Consider the following 14,305-nt stretch of genomic DNA (forward strand, 5'->3'; position numbering starts at 1 on the left):
GACGATCTCGGCAACTCGGCCAGGGAAATTTGGGACTTTCTCGCATTCAAGCCACCGGCTCCCCCCTTCCACCTCCAGCCTCTCCCCCCCTCCGTCCACCGACACCAACCCCGGAAAAATAACCGCGCCAACCCACCCCAAAGTCTTTGTTCTTCCAAATAAAAAAAAAAAAAAAAAAAAAAGGAAGGAAAAAAAAAAATAATAAACGCTGGGATGAGAGCCGGAGGGAGCCCGGAGGAGGTTTCTCCGCGTGCGCGTCCGAGTGCGTGCGTGCGTCGGTCCCCTCTCCCGTCCCTCTCCCCAGACGCTCGCTCGCCTTGTAAAACTTTGCGGCATGTGACGCTGCTCCGGCCTCCTCTGGCAGCTTGACAAGAGCCGCCCGGCCGCAGAACGCAGGCGGCTTTTAAGGGAGAAACTCCATTCCGAGGGATTAGAGGATTCACATGCTCCCAGTGAGGGCCGGCGCCTCCAACAACGCGGTGGCGATGCGGACCCTCGCCCCGCCAGCCCGGCCGCGGGGGCACGGCAGGGGGGAGAGGAGCTGAGTTTAAAGCTGGGGAGGCTTTTTCCCCCTCCTGCCTCTCCCCTGGGATGGAGGGCCCAGCAGCATTCCAGCACCAAGGGAGGTGCGTGGGGGCCACAGTGGCCACAGGGAAAGCAGTCTCGGCCCATCCCATGTTGCCACCTCTTCCCCAAAAGGCCCAGGTCTCCTCAGGGCAGGATAAAACACTGTTGGCTCCCCACGAGAGCACTGCCATCCCGGGGGGGACAGGGTGGCTCAGCTTGGGGGAATTTGAGGGAGTTTCCCCACCCAAAAAGGCCCAAAGCAGGCAAGGGAGAGCGTTGAAGCAGCTTCCCCACATTCTTCCCGTCCTCTTACCAGCCACCAGCAATGGATGGAGCTGCCACTGCCATCGTGGCAGGTCAGGGCACCGTGCTGAGCTTTCCTGTCATGCCCTTCATGGCCTCTTCTCCTTGTTTCCAGCTGGGATTTCCCTTGTTTAGGGGGGAATAGTGCAGTAGGACCCAGCTCCTCCAAAACCCCCTGTTTTGGATGAAGGCCATCCCAGAGGACAAGGCTGCCCCACTCACAGCAAGGACAGGGCCAAGTGAAGACAAGGGGACAGGGACAGGGCCGCTGGTGCCTGGGTCCGGCCCAAGTCCCCACCCTGAGCATTTCCTGGCACCAGCCGTTCCCACCACCCTGGTGGCAGGATCTCCTCCGTGAGGGTTATTATCTTACATATATATGTGTTTTTTTTAAGGAATTATTTGCCTACGTGGAGCCCGGCGCTGCGGCAGAACAGCGCAAACAGCCTTATCGAGGGCAGCGCTGCCGCAGGGCACTTCCTCGTGCACGGCTGCAGAACGGGGCCCTCCCTCACTGCCAGGGGGGTTGGCAGCCCCTGGCCTTCCCGCTGACCAGGCACCAGGGTGATGGACACCATACAATCCCAAGGAGAGGTTTTCTGGGATGTTTCCCCCCTGGCTCTGCAGCGGGAGAACAGCGTGGCCCGGAGGGGTTCGGACTGAACTGAAAGGTCTTTAGCAGGACGGTTCTGCAGGGGAAGGGAGAGGACGGTGCAGTCATCAGCTGCACTTCCCTGGGCACAAAGGCTCCACCAGCATCTCGCTGCTCCCTAAATCCTGCCAGACCCAAGCATCCAAGCTCTGCGGAGAGACAGACCAGCCTTGACCTGAGATTCCCTCTCCCGGCTGCGGTCGCTGCCTCCCTTCTCCCCCCGGGCAGCCGGGAGCAGACGAGGCCAAAGTCCCGGCAATCTCTGTTTTCCACTGAAGGCTGATAAGCCGCACAGGCACGGAACGGCAGCGATCCCCACCCATCCCAGTTTTGTGCAGAAGAGTCAATATTTAAACACGAGTTTGTTTCCTGGGTGGATAGAGGAGCGTTGGTGGGAGAAATCCCCGGCTCCATCCCGGGCGCCAGACACAAACCTCCTCCTTCCACCCCTTCATTTGTTCTCCCGACCACGTTTCACCCTGGATCCCCTCTCCTGTGGCGATGGGGCCCCATTGGCTGAGCTACTTAAGCACCAGCTGCAGGGTCAAACACTTGCTAATGGGCAGCGATTTAAGGAATGCCCGAGCAGGGTTTGGGTTGTCTCCTTGCCTGCTCCTGGTGCAGACGCCGTCCTTGCGGTGGGACACCTCAAATGGAGTGTGGGACGAGAAGAACCAGGGCTAGAAATGGGTAGAGGCGAGGAAATATTTAATCATCCTAAGAATGGCAGCCCCTGCTTCAAGGTAAGGCAGTGAACTGAAGGCTTTGAAACCTGGTTTTCATTTAAATTGAGTGAACAAAACCGATATTCAAGTGTTGTGTTTACAGCAAAGTTTGCGGGTCATAGAGAACTGGGCAGAAATTGCTGGCAGGAAGCTTGCTCTGGTGCAGGTTTAGGAAAATTCCTTAGGTAAATTCCTTAAGTAAATTCCTCAAAGCACAGGAAATAGCACTTCTCACTGCAGGGGCTGCAGCCAGGTTGTGCACAGGCTGCAGGGGGTTTCACAGGCATGTGACCAACAGAAAGTGGCCTTAATTTGGAGGGTAAAGGTACATATTCCAGAGCAGGTGGGGTGTGATCCGGGAGATGCAGTGCCCAGTGTTGGAACAGGCAGAGGCCAGTGGGTGAGGATGCTGTGAGGGGGAAGATGGAGTGGCTGAGCCCACCTGACAGGTCTGACAGCAGCAAAGGGTCTCCAACACCCCTTCCAGAAGACCTCAGGGTCAATTTTAACTCCAAACCCCTAATCCCATGTATATTGTCTCATGCAGCCAAGCCCTCTGCTGCCTCCACCCTCACTCCACATGCACCCAATGCAGTTTGCTCAGCCTAAACCTCCTGATCTTCCATGGAGGTGAGGAAAATCAGGGGGAAACTGAGTTTGTAACGGCTGGTTTAGCTCTGCTTTGGGGAAAAGACCAAAGGGAGTGCCTGTCTTAAACTGAAACCTTCCCTGAGAGAGCCTGTTATGCAGAAAAAAAAAATCACACTTAAAAAAAAAAAAAACAGGAACACCCAAGAGTTGTTTTATAGCTGTATTTTGGAGCATAATTAAATCCTCTTTGAAATCATCTCTGGTGTTAGGGAACAGGTCCATGCATTATTTAACTTCTGTTACTGTAGCACAAATGGGGAGGGAGGAAGGGAGGGAGGGAGGACAGACAGGACCAACTTCACTACACCAAAGGGAGCTGGGTGGGGACTGCCAGTCCCAGCAAGTACCACCACTGTCCTGCAAACCCTGCCTGGGAAGTGTGGATCGACCCTGCCTGATGGAGAAAAACCCTGTGTGATGGCAGGCCGGGGTCCCCAGAGGACCAGGATGAGATGTGACCCCAGCTGGTGCTGCTGCAGCACACAGGAACCTGCTCATGGACCCCACAACCTCTTCCCAGGGAGTGCAGCATCACCTCTGTGCAAAAGACTGCTTCGTGGGGGAACCAAAATGGGGAAATCTGCCTGGCTGCCATCACAGCACAGACTGGTGCAAAAAAACTCTTGTCTGAGCACAAATCCTGCCCTGATGCCACCTGTGAGCTCTGCTACACACACAGAGCCAGCCGTGCTCCCGTGAGCCCTTGACCCCAGTGCCTCATGAGCCTTTGGCCAGCTCCAGGTTTGCTCCTTTATTCCAGGCAGCCCTGGGCTGTGTGCCCCTGCTGCCCTGAGCCCTTTGTGGGCAGCACTGGCATCCAGTGCCTCCATGTCCATCAGTGAAGGGGGAATGCTGGGGTTTGGGAGCCCAGCAGGGCTCCTGGTGCTGCTGCCTGGGAGATGCCCATCAAAGCAGTCGGGCCAGTCCAACCCAGCTCCCCTCCCTGCCTGCCCAGCCCACACCAGCAGCTCTGCTGGATGAACCTTAAATACAAAGACCCTTCCCAAAGCCCTGACATCAGCAGCATATATCCCTCCCCAAGCACTCTCTCCATGTCCATGTCCCAACACTGCCCTGAGCTGAGCTGTACCTGTCTCTCTGGGACTCTGCTGTTCTTTGTAGTGGGATTGTTTCCCTTCTCTGTTTTGCTCCCAGGTGTTCAGGTACCCTTAAACCTTAAATATGGATCCCAGGTTGATCTTGCCCAGGATGAGCTCCCTGCCACACAAAGGTGTGCCCTCTCCAGAAGGATGAGGCAGGAGGGTGGTCACCTGGCATAACCTTTGCAGCGAGGTGACCTTGGATCTCCTGCTGCTTCTCAGCTTGGGCAGCACGAAGCAGTCTTTTTTCCCTGCAGCTCCTTTAGTACCTGGGCATTTTCTGGATTCCTGGACTTCCCCAGTGACTCCAGAGCTACAGCCTGGACCAAAGAGACAAGACAAACGCCCTTCTGCTCTCTCTGCTACACATCCCAGTCGAGACAGCCATGAGGATGGAGCTTTGGTCCAGCTGGAGCCTGAAGCCAGATGTCCAGAAGCCAGTCAGTCACTGGCCTTGCTGGAGAGGAGGTGCCAGTTCTGGCACCGTGGACTTCGGATCGGAGAATAGAAACATTACACATATCGAAACAAGCTTGGGGTTTCTGGAGGAGTCCACGTCCATCAGCTGCCCCTGCCCAGGATCAGTCGATGGGGAAGGAGGCAGCTGGGATGGGAGCCCTGCGGAAGAGCAAGCTGGAGCCACGGAACAGCTGCCCCTGTGGGGGAGAGTGAGCACAGGGTCAGGGCAGCTGTGCCGAGGGAACTGCAGCTGGTTTAGCAGGGATTGACTCGTGCCCAGGGCAGGGCTGAAAGGTCTGGGCACCCTGAGCTGCTGTGGAGGAGTAAGTGGTTTTTCAGCCCTGTGGGTGCTGGAGTCGGGCATTTCCCTCAGGGATGATGGATGGAGAGGGGCAGAGACCCTTTGCTGCAATGCACTGGCTGAAAGTTTGCAGGCTGCAAGCTCGGGACAGGTAATGGGCAGCACTGCCACGGCTGGTACCAGAGCCAAACCAGAGGGACAGAAGCAGGTTACAGAGCACTTCTGGGGAATGCTGGAGACCTTGGGAAGGAGCAGAGGGAGCCCAAAGCCCAGTGTGTGCCCCGCTCCCTCACCTGAGCACTGAGGTACCTCCAGCAGTGGATCCAGGATGTGAAAGCGGGAGCGTAGGGAGGGAGGCCGGCGCGCAACCTGCGGGGCAACAAGGAACAGCTGAGGGATGTCACGTTATCCAGACAGGTAACACAAGAGCAGCAGTGAGTGTAAGTGAGGACACAGAAACAGTGTCTGCACTGGGCTGGCGGCCAAATGACCAGCTCGTTATTTACAATGCACCAGATCATGTAATTTAATTACCCCTGGAGTGTACAAACAAGGAGCGTTACCTGGATACGTTAAGAGTCCAGGACTGTATCTACTCCTTCAAGAGCCAGAAGATACTGAGAAAACACTCCACCAGCTGCTTGGATCCCTTTCCCATGAGCACAAATGCAGATTTCCTGCAGCAGTGGGATAGGGAAGGCAAGCCTGGTCCTGCTCCTGTCTGCACCCATCACTGCAGTAAGAGCTCTGCTTCCCTCGTGCCCCTCCCTGGAGCCAGCACGGTCCCTTTGATCCCTCTGCCTCCAGTCTAGCTCAGGTTGGACCACACCACCACGACTCTCCCTATTTCTCTCCACTTGAGCTTTTCTGCTGCTCGTGTCTGTGCCCTCTGATCTAAAATTATAAGCAACCTGGGACAGGAAACGAGCCAGCTCTGCGAGGTGCCACAGGGTTTATGGTTCTGTAGGAAAGCTTTACGGTCGTTAGCAGCGGGTTCAAACAAGGGGCTGCAAGAAAGGGAGGGAAAGCTTTAGATCTCAGTGTGAGGGACATACCCACAGTTGTTCACTGCCATGAGATCTCCCACGAGAAGGAATGGGTACGTCAGCATGCTCACAGCAATCTGAAAGCAGAGGAGAACAGTGGCCTCTCTAATGCTCACCATGTCAAAAAAGCTATCTCCAGCTTTAGCATGTTATCCTCATTTGGATGTAAAGTACAGACCAGCCTTTGTCCTCAGACCACAAGCTCTCAGGTCCCAGATGGCAGGAAGAGGGGAAAGGACATGGCAGTTGCCTACATACCCCCATCACGAACTTTGTGTAGCTCCGGATCACTGATGCCTGGCTGAACTGCAAAGAGAAACCACAGGGATTGTGGAGGAGGGGGATGACACCAGGCTGTCACAGTCACTGTGTGACACCCCCCTGTGCCTGAGGCGAAGGGCATGGGGCAGAGGAACAAGGCAAAAAGCAAACAGTGACCATGCTGCACCCCAGCTGAGAATCTGGGAAGGCATTTGCTGTCAAATCTGATCCCCCAAACTGCAGGTGAGGCACAGCTCTGAGCAGACACAGCGCCTTCAGCCCTCTCACAGGGATGTACCCAAAGCCAGGTATCTGTATTAAATCAGCCCCTACTTCCCAGTAACTCCTTCCAACTGCAGGTGCCTGGTCCAGACCCCAAACCCTCCATTGGGCACTGCCACTCACGTTATCGTCCACTGCGTAGGTGTTGATGAAGTGAGCCACGAGGTTGCAGCACCAGAGGAAGATGACATCCCCCAGGATGTGAGGGACTAAACCACTGCAATGGCAAAAGGAGGGCTGTGAGGTGCAGGAGGGTCCCAGTGCCACTTTCCGAGGTGCCCAGCCCTCCTTCCCTCCACCAGCACACAGGACACCCACTCCTCAAAATGCATCTTTGCTTTGGGAGGAACTTCAACAGAGAAGATGATTTCAGGGAAGAGACCTCCCAGCCTTCACTCAGCTCTAGAGTGAGAAGTGTTTGCAATCTGTTGTTTGGGCATGGCTCAACTCCCCTTGTTCTATCCCAAAATCCCTCCTTGGCCCAACTCCTGCTCAGAAACCCAAGCAAGACACAGATGAAGTGGTTTCCATTTTTGCAGATGCTTTTTTGGATGCAGGATGAGAAGTTCATCTCATTGTGGAATCTCTCTTCTTTTAGAAATCAAAATGATAGGGACTGTTCCTGCACAACCCACTCCACTGAAAAGTGGGATTAACTGGGGGCAGCACTTCTGTCCTTCTGATTTTTCCCAGTCCCTGCTGCTCCCAGGAGAACAGTTCTTTGGTTTATGCCTCCCACCAGCACACCAAAGCTCCCAGCAGCGCCAGCACCCCCAAACTTCTGCAGATAATGGCACTAAAAACATTAACAAAACATTCCAAAGGGTTTCTCCAGTTTGTTGGTGCTTTGGCAGCATCTGTTGCACCAGTGCAGCCATCGAGCACAGGGTCTCCTGCTTTTGCAGGGCTTGTTCCACCCCAAGAGGATCCAGGTGTGTGTTAAAACTTGTGTTTCACCAGCAGATGTGGTCAGTTCTTCTGAAAATGAGCCTGTTGAGAGCCACACGAGCATTGGCTGGGCTGGAAAGAGCCAACTCCAAGCACTGATTTATTCATTTCTTCCCAAACATGACACTGCCTCTTGGAGCAGGGGACCAGTTTTGTTTCCTGCTGTGGTTGCTGCAGCAGCAGAGCAGCAATTGGGACTCTGATCCAGCGTGCTGTGCTGGCACTTTTTGTAGACAACCTCTGTATTTTCAAGGCCCTGGCAGCTCTGGGGATGCAGCTGAGGTCTCAGGGACCAAGCACAGCAGAAATCTTCAACAGAAGATCTGCTGGCTTAAAAGATGTGAGACATGAGAGCAGCAGACAGGACAAAGAAATCAAAGCTCTCTGGTCCCACAGAGATGGTCTGCTTTGTGTTTGGCTTTCAGCCTTAGTAAAAAGCATCCTTTCTCTAACTCAAATTCAAGTCTGAAGCCCCTGAGCTGCTGCAGATATGATGGGGGTTTAATAAAGTCCAGAAACAGAAAGCTGGGCCAGGGGAGGCACATAAGGAAAACCTCACCGTTATGTTGATAGAGAATTGGATTGTTTGTTCCACTTGCAATAAGGATCTCATCCTTTTCTCCCCTCCAAAATAATGACAGATGCTGGCCCTGAGCTTATGGGATGCTGGAGACCAGGGAGAGAGCTGCAGAAAGGGACTAAACAAACCCAACAAGCCTGAGGCCTGAAACTTCAGAGCTGCCTTCACTATTATTGCCATAATAAAGTGAGTAGTACAGTTCTCACACCTGGTGAGATGTCCAACATCTGGACTAGGAATATTTTTGGAAGATGATGAAAAGCTGGAACAGCAACAGGCAGATGAGGAAGCCTGAATGATGTACAGTGGTGTGACCCAGGGGGAGGAAACCCCAGTGCAAAGGACAAACCACCTTTGAGCTGACCATGCACAGCAGTTTCAGAGCTCAGGAAACATCTTTCTGGCCTGGCAGGAGCCTGCTGCAGATATGAGGAGAAGGGTGTGGACTTATCTCTAGCCAGGCACTCGTTCAGAGAGTGTGTGCTGCTGTTATTGCTGGGTAGGGGTTTTAAGACCACAAGAAACAAGTGCACTGTGATGATTTTAAGGGAGTGGATGTGCTGGGATTGCACCAGGAGGGCTCAGAGGAGAAACCCAGCAGTTTGGTCCTTCAGATGCAGTTTGTGGTCCCCTCACAGCAGTGGGATTTCCTAACAGGGTTATAGAGCATGTAGAACTTCAGAGCCCTCCTGAGACAATTTGGGTTGTGTTAAAGCCTTTCCTGTGAACTATTAAGTTTAATTAGGCGACCAGGAGTGTTTATTTTATGTGGATGGAAGGGAATGTGGCGGCTGCTTTCATATCACTTCCCTGGGAGGTGGAGGGTTGTGGGCAGGTTGCTCCAACCAAACTCCCCACTCAGGGACTATCCCAGAGGAACCTGGATTTAATGGAGGAGATGTGGAGCTGCACAGCTTAGCTGAGAAGATGCAGTGACACTCAATTGATGGGGACTCTGCAGATCCCCGGCCCTTTCCTCACGAGACCCCCCCATGATTGCTTCCCTCTTCCTGATGTATTCAGGTTTCATTTGGAGGCCCACATTTTGTCATTGCAGAGCCAAAGGCATCCTGAAAACCCCTCCTGAAATTTCAGAGCTGCCTTTACTATTATTGACACAATACAGTGAGTTATCTCCCCACCACAAGCAGAGACAGCAGGTGGTTCTTCTTTTGTGTAGATGTGAAAAAGAAAGGCAGGAAGCATTAATTAAGGCTTCAAGCAAAAAGGTGTCCACTAAACTTCCATTTCAGTGATCCCACCAATTTGCCACCTTCCTGGAAGCAGCTGGAAGCATCTTTCAGCTCCTCCTGGTCCAGGCAGGAACACTGCTGAGCCAAGGCAGCCTCACAGTCCCAACCACACAGGTAAACCTGCTGCCATCAGCTCATTACAAGCACCCACTGTGCCCTGCAGAGCAATGTGCAGCTTATCCAGGCCCTGGCTTTCATTTCAACAAGGGATCTTATTGTTGCACTTGATCTTGGTGCCTGTTGCACAAACAAATGCTCTAAATGGTTCACTGAAACACAAAGAAGGGTTAAGGGAAAAGGAAAGATAAGAAAAAATACAGGGTTTCCTCTGGGTTCTGAAGGTTTGATTGAAGATAAGATCTGGGGCAAACTTAATGGCCAAACTGGAGCACTGTCAAAGGCACAGATTTAATCTGTGCTCAGGGGGGTGATGTGAGAGTCCCTTGGTCAGACAAGGTTTCAGCTCAGTGTGGCTCTGGCTGAGGTTGGCAGAGCAGCCAGGAGAGCCATCGGTGTCTTTGGACTGTGGGAGAAAATATTTAAACAACTCACGTACACAAAGAATCCCAGGATCCCTTCTTCCTTAAATATCCTGCCAATGGCACTGAACACACCACTGCCAAGAAAGGAAAAGAGCTGTGAGCGTGCAGGGGTTGTTCCATCCCTGCCCTGTGCAGCTTCACATGCAGCCCCCAGCCATAGCAGTGTCTCCCCAGCCATCATTCCAGCTTGTTCTCCTCAAACCAGGAAGGTCTGAGGGAAGGAAGGTCGTGTCTGCACTCTCCCAGTCTCCAATAACACCCAGGACAACACTCACCCTGCAGACAACTGTTTAATGCTGAAGGTACAAGAGCTCTGCATGGCTTTGTGTGAGTGGACACAAGTGCCACAACCACAGCACATAGTTTGATCAGGCTGATTCTCAGCCCAAGAACCCTGTCCTGCCTTTGGGAACTCACACTGGCTGTTGTGGGTTAGCTGCAATCCTGTCTAGCATACTTCCATGTGACTGCAGAGAGCCAGGTATTGCTAGAAAAGACTTGGGAAAATCCTTGCAATGCTTTGTATTATCTCCTCTGCCTCCCTGCTGCCTTCCCTTTCCATTAACACATAAAGCAAAAAGGCAGGAGAATCGCTGTGTGATCAGCAAGGTGTGTTACAGCCCCAAAACCCCACAGGCACAAGGTGGAACAGAGGTGTGACAGACCCAGCCTTCCCATGTCCCCTCATCCTGCAAGTCACCCACCCTCTAACCACAGCTCAGATTCATTTTTTGCTCTCCCAAACCTCCTGGGTTGCTGTATTTCTCATGGCATGGCAGCACCTGGCACCCCTGACCCCCAGAGGTGCAGCCACTCACCTGTACTTGACTTCCCGGCCCACGAACTGGACCATGCAGCGCATGGAGATCACTGGGAGGAAAGAAACACAGGGCTGGTAAAGAAACAAATCCAGTTTGGCTTGCAATGGACATGAAGGAAAATTCAGCCTGACCCTCCTGCTCTCCCTTCCCTCAACTCACAGCACGTCCAGCTCCTCATCACTTCAAGACTCATTAGAAACGGGTGCCTTTGCTGAGCCTGTAAGTGGTGGGAAGGATTTTGTAGAACCACAGAGAGGTTTGGGCTGGAAGGAACCTCATAGATGATCTTTTTCCAAACCTCCTGCCACGGGCAGGGACACCTTACACTAGCCCAGGTTGCTCCAAGCCCTGTCCAACCTGGCCTTGGACACTTCCAGGGATGGAGCAGCCACAGCTTCTCTGGGCAACCTGTGCCAGGGCCTGCCCACCCTCACAGGGAAGGATTTCTTTCCAACATCCCATCTAGCCCTGTCCTCTGGCAGTTTGAAGCCATTCCCCCTTGTTTTGTCACTCCAGGCCCTTGTAAAAGTCTCCCCCCAGCTCTCTTGGAGCCCCTTTAGGTACTAGAAGGCTGCTAATGGCCCTAACCCTGATGGAATCTCTGGGACAAGCTCTTGGATGAACAGGAAGAGAGCAGCTCATCGCTGGGCTGGCTTAGTCCCTGATGCCAACCCAGGTAGGAGCCTTGTATGACAGAAGAGTGTGAGTAAAGAGGGTTTTGGGGTGATCCTCAGCCTGGAGGGGGCTGCCAGGAGGAGGGACAGGACTCACCATGCAGTGGATGTGAGACAACCCGGGACACACACTGCATCATCATCTCGTGGGATGTCTGGGGAGAACAAACACACCTGTATGAAAAGCTGTGCTGCTCCACCTGCACAGATCAGGCCCTTTCCCTAAATGTGGGGAAACCCATTTTGGGTCCCTCTTGAAATCTGTTCTTCGTGGCAAACCTCTGTTGCTATGAAGTATTTCATGGCTGGACACAGAGTGGCTGCTGAACACCACTGACTTCTCACCCTGAGTTTCTCTCCCAGAAATCTCACCCACAGCTTAAGCTTAAGCTTCCTTTGCTCTCCACATCCCTAGTGGGATCTCCCCATCACTCATTAACATACAATATCCACTTCTCACCTCTCTCACCACTTTCCTAAGGGAAGTTTTCACATCATCCTTGTTAGACACATGCTCCATGTCTTCCAGTGGAAAAGCCTGAGTGGAGAAGGAAGAAACATGGTCAAAACTGATGGAGATTCTGCCCCACAAACCCTCAGAGTCTGAGGACAGAGGGAAACCACAAACAGTTGTGCTCTAGATGTGAGGAGAAGACAAAAAGGCAAGAAGGGATACAGGAGAAGGAAGGATGGAAAGTAAAACAGAAGAAGAGAGGGGTCATGAAACTGCTGACAAAAGCTAAAAGGCAAGGGAATGTTCATATTAAATTAAAATTAATTTAAAAGAAAAAAGTTCTGGGGATATGGGTGCTGGAGGGTTATTCCAAGCCCTTAGGACATGGAGAGGGATGGGTGCATTGGTCCTCCACGTGCAGTCCTGGCTGGCTGCAGGCACTTGCAGGCTCCCAGCTCTGCTGCAGTAGCACTGACTGACCCAGCAAGGTGATTAATGGAGAGAGAATCCGACCTTTACCTTCTTCACACTCCCCCTGGTGATGGTTGATAAAGTGCTTGAGATGAGGCGAGGAGTCAGACCACGGAAGAGGCCTCTTTTCCCATCCACTTCCACGATGTGTCTGGCTGGGTGAGTAAACACCAGGCTGCTGTCAGTCAGGGAGGGGTCAGCTCATGGAGAGACACCCCAAACACCTCCAGCACTCAGCCAAAACCACACCAGTCCCACCATAAGTGATTTATTAATGTAACAGTTCTAAATAAGCTTCATACAGGATGCCAAGAATTCTTATTCCCTGCCATCTGTCTAATCTGGAAGGAAAGCTCCAGTATTTTGGGCTCCTTCTCATCTTTTGATGGTTTTGCTCACCTGAAAGGGCTACAAGGCAAGTTTGGACTGAACCAGGGTCGGGAGGGATCATCCCACGTGGTGTCACCAGGGATCATCCCACTTGCTGTGTGGTGTCACCTTCTCCCTCCACCCCCAGGGGTCAGACTCAGGGTTAATGTGGATCTCACAAACCCATGTTTAGTTCCTGCCCCACCCCCTCCTCCCAGGTAAACTTCCTCAGGTCTCCAGTCACAAAAAAAAGCCAACAGATCCAATTTCTCCCTGACAGAACAAGGTGGGAGACAGCCCACTGCGTGCTGGTGGGTACTGACTGCTCCTGCTCCCCAGCTGGTGCTGTCCAAGTGAAGCCAGGAGGGCTCTGCCCCCTCCATCACCCAACACTGCCCATCTGTTTGGAAAATGCATCTTCCAAAGGGCAGCATCAGAGTGTTTCCAGCCCTTGGTGTCTCAGGACGGGTTTTCAGTGCTCTTGCATTGCTCCTGTGCTGGTTCCCAACCCATGGGTGCTGCTGAGATTTTGGGATTGGCCCAACTCAGCTTTCAGGACTGTGCATTCCCCTTCCCCACAGCAAAACTGCTGTGACTGCAGGTCACAAAATATTCACCCACCTCTCCCAAAGAGAGCAAAATACTACTGGTTTTTTCCTTCTGAACATATTACCTCCTCTTTTCTTGGTCTTTCTGTCCCCTTAGGGCTCCATCTACAACAGCAATGAGCAGGGCAGGGGGGACAGGTTATTGCAGGGTTGTTTTGGAGCAGTGTTGGCAGGAGGGGACCTTCACTCACCGTAGGTGAAGAAGCCAGGCAGGTACAGGACTTTCCTTCCCAGCACATTTCTTCCAACAGTTGGAGGTAGTGGCTCGTGCCCAACCTGTGAGAGAAGCCCCGTGAGCACGTCCCTGTCCTGGTGTTCCCAAAGCCTGGATCCAGCATCCATGAGCTGCCAAAGGGCCACATTGCCCCTATCACCCTCAGACAGACGGGGATGCCTTGACGTGGGCACTCCCCTTCCCATTATATGGGGTCCCAAGGGTACAGGGGGCCCTGTTCCCCCATTTTTGGAGGTCCCTGTTACAGAGAGGTTCTCGGGATACCCACTATAGAGGGGTTTCCCATCCTTTCTTATATGGGAGCCCCCACTGCAGAGGGGATCCTCATGCCCCCATTTTATAGGGGTCTCCACTGTACGAGGTGTCCTCATCCCCTGTCACAGGAGGGGGTCCCAATGCCCCCACTATAAAGGAGCCCCCACTGTATGGGGGTCCTCATCCCCCCATTATACAGTCCCCCCATTTTTATACAGAGATCCCCATTACACACAGGGACCCCATCCATTACATATGGAGGTTCTCCATTCTACAGGTCCTCCCCATGCTACAGGTGCCCCCATTGCACAGGGGGTCCTGTTATAACATGGGGGGCTGTATATAGTTATCCCTATCCCAAGAAGGTCTCCATAGGCACACTATACAGAAGCCCACCTCCCTCCATTACACTGGGGCCCCGATTCCCTGTCATATCCCCTTATATCCCCCACTATATCCCTTTACATCCCCCATTATATCCCATTACCATTCTATAAGTGCTATAGGTGCCCCCACCACACAGGGGGTCCTGTTATCACTGTATATAGTGATCCCCATCCCATGGAGGTCTCCATAGGGACAATATACAGGAGCCCACCTCCCCTGTTATCCTGCAGTTCAGATCCCCTATTCTACACAGGGACCCCATCCCATTACCATTCTATAGGTGCCCCCCATTCCATAGGTGTTCTCATCACACAGAGGGTCCTGTTATAACGGGGGGCTGTATACACAGTGACCCCCATCA

The 14,305-nt window shown here is 52.9% G+C and overlaps 1 protein-coding gene across 1 annotated transcript; it reads right to left on the reverse strand.

Annotated features, from left to right (window-relative positions):
• Positions 1–3,045: 3,045 nt before the first annotated feature.
• On the reverse strand, positions 3,046–13,409 carry MTCH1 (mitochondrial carrier 1). The gene is made up of 11 exons (XM_029962477.1): positions 13,259–13,409; positions 12,139–12,245; positions 11,626–11,703; positions 11,263–11,320; positions 10,489–10,540; positions 9,685–9,744; positions 6,471–6,564; positions 6,063–6,110; positions 5,814–5,881; positions 5,052–5,127; positions 3,046–4,654 (listed from the first exon to the last, which is right to left on the reverse strand). The coding sequence occupies exons 1-11, from the start codon at positions 13,407–13,409 to the stop codon at positions 4,580–4,582; spliced, it is 867 nt and encodes a 288-aa protein (XP_029818337.1). The 3' UTR covers positions 3,046–4,579.
• Between the last annotated feature and the right edge of the window lie 896 nt (positions 13,410–14,305).

Source organism: Manacus vitellinus, unplaced genomic scaffold (genome assembly GCF_001715985.3).
Source record: "Manacus vitellinus isolate BGI_N305 unplaced genomic scaffold, ASM171598v3 scaffold_47_pilon, whole genome shotgun sequence".
Taxonomy (NCBI): domain Eukaryota; kingdom Metazoa; phylum Chordata; class Aves; order Passeriformes; family Pipridae; genus Manacus; species Manacus vitellinus.

Coding starts and splice junctions, on each gene's coding strand:
- MTCH1 (XM_029962477.1), bottom strand. CDS start 13,409: ATGGATGCTGGATCCAGGCTTTGGGAACACCAGGACAGGGACGTGCTC. Junction 11,321..11,625: donor TTAGGAAAGTGGTGAGAGAG/GTGAGAAGTGGA, acceptor TGTTCTCCCCAG/ACATCCCACGAGATGATGAT. Junction 5,128..5,813: donor ATGGCAGTGAACAACTGTGG/GTATGTCCCTCA, acceptor GTTGCCCCGCAG/GTTGCGCGCCGGCCTCCCTC.